This window comes from Anoplopoma fimbria, chromosome 15, assembly GCF_027596085.1.
Source record: "Anoplopoma fimbria isolate UVic2021 breed Golden Eagle Sablefish chromosome 15, Afim_UVic_2022, whole genome shotgun sequence".
Classification (NCBI taxonomy): domain Eukaryota; kingdom Metazoa; phylum Chordata; class Actinopteri; order Perciformes; family Anoplopomatidae; genus Anoplopoma; species Anoplopoma fimbria.
The window spans coordinates 19,091,150-19,096,999 of record NC_072463.1 but is presented as its reverse complement, the minus strand read 5'-3'; the positions used below and the strand labels follow the sequence as shown (position 1 = coordinate 19,096,999).

Here is a 5,850-nt window from a genome sequence, read left to right as displayed (position 1 = left end):
GCATCAATTTGCAGAGTGATGATAAACTATTTGCTTATTGCATATTACCTCGTACGATATTGCTTATCCTTGTTTTAACTCATACTTATGAATGGAGGTATTATTGAAGTTGAGAAAATATCTCAAATCAAATTTCACTTTTTTTGCGTAGTCTGAAGGCTACGTGTTGCAGTATTTGTCGTATTCAAGGCCTGGGAAACTGACTTAAATGTTTAACTTAATGATCCTTTCCGGAGGAGCTTCCTCACCTTGAAGTTTCTGAACAAGCTTTGACGGACAAGTCAAAACAACAGCAGTCTGCACCGAGGATTATCCAGGTTTCCAGGTCTGGCCTGCATGTCTTTCTCAGTGTTTTACTTTAGTCCATTGGATATATGAGGTGTCCTTGCTCTTCGCTAGCTTTCAGAGGACCTCCCTCAGAAACAACCTACCACCAATAAACACATCTGCAAGTGCTACTGAGATAAGAGAACAAGGGGAAACGATTAGATTTTAAACAGCTAAAAGAACTTAGACAAAGTCCCATTTGGGGCACACCTCCAAACCAGATGTGCATGGACCCACAATGGTTCAAGTGAAGTCTAAAACCACTAACGGATACCATCTTGAATGACATCACTGCACTTTAGGGAAATGCTCCACCAAGCCAGTTTTAAGTATCACCAGTGCGGGGCCACTTTGGTTCACACGTTTATTTTTCAAAATAAGTGTAAATGTTACAGTTCATCATCTAGGAAACATATTTACAGGTTTTGCAACAATAAAATAAATAAGGTTGTATAGGATATAGCAGATAGAAACGGTAAATAGTCTACAATGTACAGCAGCTTTGGCTACCAAAAGTTCATTTTTCTGAAAAAAAACAAACTCAAACTATAGTTTAGTATTAATAAATAAAGCTATGTGAAAAAATAAATAAGGTACTCTTCTGTCCTACTAATTTAAACTACTTTTTTTTTTTTTTTTTACAGATAGAAGAAAAAAAGAATCGCGTAAGCTTTTACAGTCGCCTCTTCATTTTAAAGCACATGGTCATGATTCAAACAGACACAAATCTACCGAGTTACTAAAACACTTCAATATAAATTGGTCTCCAACCAATTTTGGCATGGGAAAGTTCTTTGTATTGAGAAACTGGCAATGGATTGAGAACCCTGATCCAAAACCCTTTTCCTATGAAACCCCAGTTTGTTGCTTAACGCTTCTTGGATTCTATCCTTCCCCGTACTGATCAGATTGGTGCGGAGCCTCTAGCTGCAACAGCGCGTTCACTTGAGTGGTTTAACATCTCTGTGGGCTTAATATGCCTATCAAATCCCTGATTAGGGACTTTATCCCTACAAGAATCCTGCAGGGAGCTCTATAAAAAAAAAACAAAGAAAAAACACTGGCTCCAAAGAAAAGTGCTACGTCTCTTTAAAATGCTCTGTAATGTGTACCAGTATGTACAGTTACAAGCAAGCTCCCCTTACACTATTCCATGTCACATAATTAGTTTGTATATGAAAGTTGATGAGAACCAACTGTCTCGCTGTGCAACAATATCTGTTCATCTTAATATTGGGTGAATATATGACTGTTTTAAGATTTCTTGATAGGGGCGAACACAGTAAGAAAACAAGAAATGCATTAAGGCTATAGAATTAAGGCTTTAAAATAAATCAATACTAACTATCGCTAACATTCAGTGTGAACAGTAGCTCCACACACACACACAGCTGTGCATGAAGTTATGAAGAGAGGCGTGGTATCACATTCCTCACAGGTCCAGATGAAGCGTATGGCACTGCTCTGCAGTCAATACAATGACAGTCTTCCTGGATGAACATCACTCCACTTGAACTCTGCACTTGTTGTAACGATGAAGTCGAATTCCTTCTGGAAGAGCCGAGGTCGGATGAGGCTGCGGGGAAAGTTGAAGCCTATTGGCTACTGTATTGCGGACAAGCTCAGATAGAGGGAGTTTGCATGTTTAGTTTTGTAGAATTGCAGAGTTTTCTGAATGGAATGACTCGGCTCACTTGAAGGAAGAACCAAGGCCATTATTTGCGAAACGTGTCCTTCCTGAACATTGATCACGGGAATGTTAAGACTGGCATTTTTCAAAAAGTTTAAATCTGGCCCCTACAGAGACACCCATAATAAAAACGAGAGGTGGCCAAGAACAACACTACAACTAGTACAAATACCTTTAGAAATATACAAAAACTAAGACGGAAACCACACATTCTAAAGCAGGGGGTTGGATCTGAGGGTCTAGATAAAGCCTGTTGACTTGATTTGGCTGATGAACCCAATTTTATCCAACTGGATCATCACTTCCTTTGGCCTCCCTGCTGATGAAAATGATTACATCCACGAAGCACTGCTGAACTCAGAGGGGGGGCAGCATCCTCTACACCCCCTTTTTTAACTACAGCTCAACCCCCCCCTCCTAAAGCTTTTTATGCTCCTCTTATTGCCTCAAAAGTTTCCAGTTTCAAAGGAGGCAATAATAAGCAATAATATTACAACGTTCACAGTCAAAGTCTGATTCTGACAGAGGCTCTCTGGCTGCCTCCCTCTCTGTTTTTAAAGCAGAGCCCGGAGTGGCTGTGTCCTTTATATGTCCACCCGTCCGTCCACCTCCCAACGTCTCGCTCCACCACAAAAAAAGAATATGGGCACATATTAAAAAGAAACAAGTCACATGCTTTGTCTCTTGCAGAGCAACCTCAGTTTCACACAGACAGAAGGGTGGGAACAAGGCAGCGGCATCCAAGGTGTGTGTGTGTGTGTGTGTGCACCGTTGCACTTATCACCATGGATACAGCAGTAAGAGAGAGTGGGAGGTGTTGGACAGCTCTGATCTGCAGAGTTTGAGCGGCGTTTTTTTGCATTGTTTTTAGCGCGGCGTCCAGTTGTTGGCCATGCTCAGCTTGGCCCTGGGGATGGTCATCTTGTCCGTACAGCTGGAGCTCATTTCTGGAGAGAAACGGATGATGCCACAGTCGTTCTTCACGTTCTGAAATTTGTTCTCCTTGGAGGGCTCCATGTAGACCACGGAGTTCTTGTTGACGTGTTTCTTGAGGATCACCGTCTAAGTGGGAAAAGGAGAAAGAGCGTAAGAACTTGTTGATAGCGTGAGGCCATAAATCAAGTCTGCATAGCTGGTTGGCTCGCACGAGATGGCTTCTGATAATACTCTGACAAATTCAGATTTTCTGACACTATCCTCATTTCATGGTAGAGTTGTAGACTTAACGATGGACATGACCTTGTTCCAGTTGAAAGTGCAGCGCCAGGGAAAACTACATCAATCCTAATGTCATGACAGTTTAAGCACTGGTATCAGAAGATAGAAGATCAAGGAAAAACTCCCTGTGGCCCATCCACAGATTAACACTGTTAATTTATTCTAATTAATCATAATTTCAAACCTTCAAAAATGTAATTTCATAGATTAACTTCTCACCTTCTTTGGTGCGCTGTAGCAGGACATCTGCACCCACTTCTTTTTCTTGTTGATGAGTAACGCCACGGCGAGGAAGATGATGATGGCCAGGAGGAGACCTGCCAGGATCCAGGCGGCTGATTGGTAGATGACGGCCATCTCTGTTTGACTGGGGTAATTCTCAACCAAACCTCGCTCATCTGCGGGACAAAGATATCAGAAATGAGCACCACAGAAAGCTTTTTCGTTAAGGTGCCCACCCCATTTACAAAATCTAAATTGAAAACACTTCTTGTGGGTGTTTCGAGAGAAATCACACGTGTCCATTTATTATTGTTTTAGTTCGGCATCACTAAAGTTAACTTTAACTCATTTAAAACAACCTTTACAAGTATAAACAATTGCATAGATTGGTAGGGAGAGTTCACACAATGCCGCCAATGACTACTTCACTGTTTTGAAGGGAACAGGGAGAGGAGTGTGTGGGGGGATTCAATGAGCAGGTACCTGTATCAGCAATGATGGGCGGTACAGTGACAGTGGTGATCCACACCACACTCTCCACTGTAACAGAGGCTGTTGTCTTGAGGGAGTCCGTAGACACCATCACTGGCGCTGACGTTGTCATTTCTGTTCAGACAGAGGTAAGATCCGTTACCAATAACACTGATGTAATGCAAAACATTCCAGACATCAACACTTCCAACTGTGAGTTATTGTATGAACCCGGTGTCTCTGTTGATAAGCTGCGTTTACCGGCCCCCTCCCCCCCTTAACTTCCACTGTACAGCTTTGTAAAGGCATTACGTTAAAAGCTGTGTTGTCCAAAGGGCAAATAACAAAAACAAAGGCCAGAAAAACGGCAACATATCAGGGCGAACAATGGGAGCCTATGCTGAGGTTTTCCTCTATAGGAAAAGCTGACACGGAGCTTTGCCTTCCTGTGCCGCCACAGAGAGAGCGTTGCGGGCCGATTCAGCCGGGGACAGGAAACACGTGTGAATGTGCGGATGCTCGAGGAATGTTTTCCCTCCGAGCGGACCGTGTGTGTGTGTATGTCACATGGAATGTTGTTGCGAGTGATGGGTGTTTGCCCATGTAGCGCCAGAGCGGCTGTGTCTAACGAGCAAATACACATTCAGTCTGGGAGCTGGCATTCCCTCAGTTACGCCCTCTTTTTGGCATGTAGCATTATGAACTATAACTTTCCCAACAACAGGCTGTGCCTTGTTCCAGTGGTACCACTCTTTATAAACAGGATGGCAGTTTTGCACAACTTTCACAGTTCTTGTTCTCAGTTTGTAGTAGTGTTACATAACCTACATTTTGAAATGTATAAACGTGTAATAAAAATACTCAAAGTGGCATCTTTGGCAAAAATACTTATAAAGGCTGCTTTCTCTTTAAGCAGACGCACCCAGATACTCACCGAGACAGTGTGGGCAGCACTGGCCCTTGCGTAAGACGGGCACCCTGCAGTTGGCAGCCGGACAGCGCTGAGAGAAACACTGAATGGTGCCGTTGTTGCAGGTGCAGCTGGTGCAGGCGTTGGCCTTCCAGGAGTCCCCAGACAGCAGCACGTCTCCATCGCTGGTTATGCAGTACTCCTGCTGGCTGTTGTTCACTGGCAGCAAGGGGCTCAGCGTCTCCTCTGTGGTTGCACACAGGTAAAGTAAGGGTTAATAATGCAAATACACAAAGGTTAAGGTAAGACACAGGGCTATGTGCCAGGTCGTGTTCAAGCCTGTTTCCTCCCTTAATAGGAGTTGGCAATGTAAGGTTATAGCCTAAGTTTAGCTTGTAGAGAATTGCCACTTTCAAAGAAAAAAAACTAATTTTGTCTGAGTTATATATAAGTGCTTCTTCAGTGGCCTGCCTCTCCATGAATCCTGCATTTATCCCAGCTGTTTAACATCTCAATCCACTAAATGTATTGGGTCTTTAGGGTTACCTTTGAGATAAGATGCTTTACTGTATGTTAAACACAAACACAAGTTACTCCATATGGCAGATGTCAGTTCAGTCGGAGGTCTTATCTCTCCCTATCATCAGAACCCCTCTGGCCTAAGATCTATGGCCTTCTCATGACCAAAGACTTTAGTTGGTCGTGTACACACTGCACTACCCTACTGTACACATACATCACAGGGCCTGTCAGTGAGATGTGTATTATTCCCACATTCCTGGTGACCAGGCCCATATATATCAAAGGCTGGCCTCTGACAATCTACTTTTGTGAAGGGAGATGCAGGGAGATAAGGCGGGCCGGCATTCTCAAGGAGCAGCTCTCATACGCAGTCATGCGTTGCTGATTTGTGGGCCTCATGCTCGGGAGTACTTTGGATATGTTGATTTTAAGTGTATGAGAAGAGGCTTGAGTGTTTGGGTACAGTTGTAAATAAAATATGTGTCTGGCT

General features: G+C 43.3%; 1 protein-coding gene across 1 annotated transcript in view; it reads right to left on the bottom strand.

Annotated features, from left to right (window-relative positions):
• Positions 1–2,501: 2,501 nt before the first annotated feature.
• crim1 (cysteine rich transmembrane BMP regulator 1 (chordin-like)) overlaps positions 2,502–5,850 on the bottom strand; it is a 31,887-nt gene continuing 28,538 nt past the window's right edge. The window contains 4 exon segments of the mRNA XM_054613238.1: positions 2,502–3,079; positions 3,455–3,633; positions 3,941–4,063; positions 4,863–5,084. Of these exon segments, the coding sequence (XP_054469213.1) occupies positions 2,885–3,079; positions 3,455–3,633; positions 3,941–4,063; positions 4,863–5,084 (719 nt within the window). The 3' untranslated portion in view covers positions 2,502–2,884.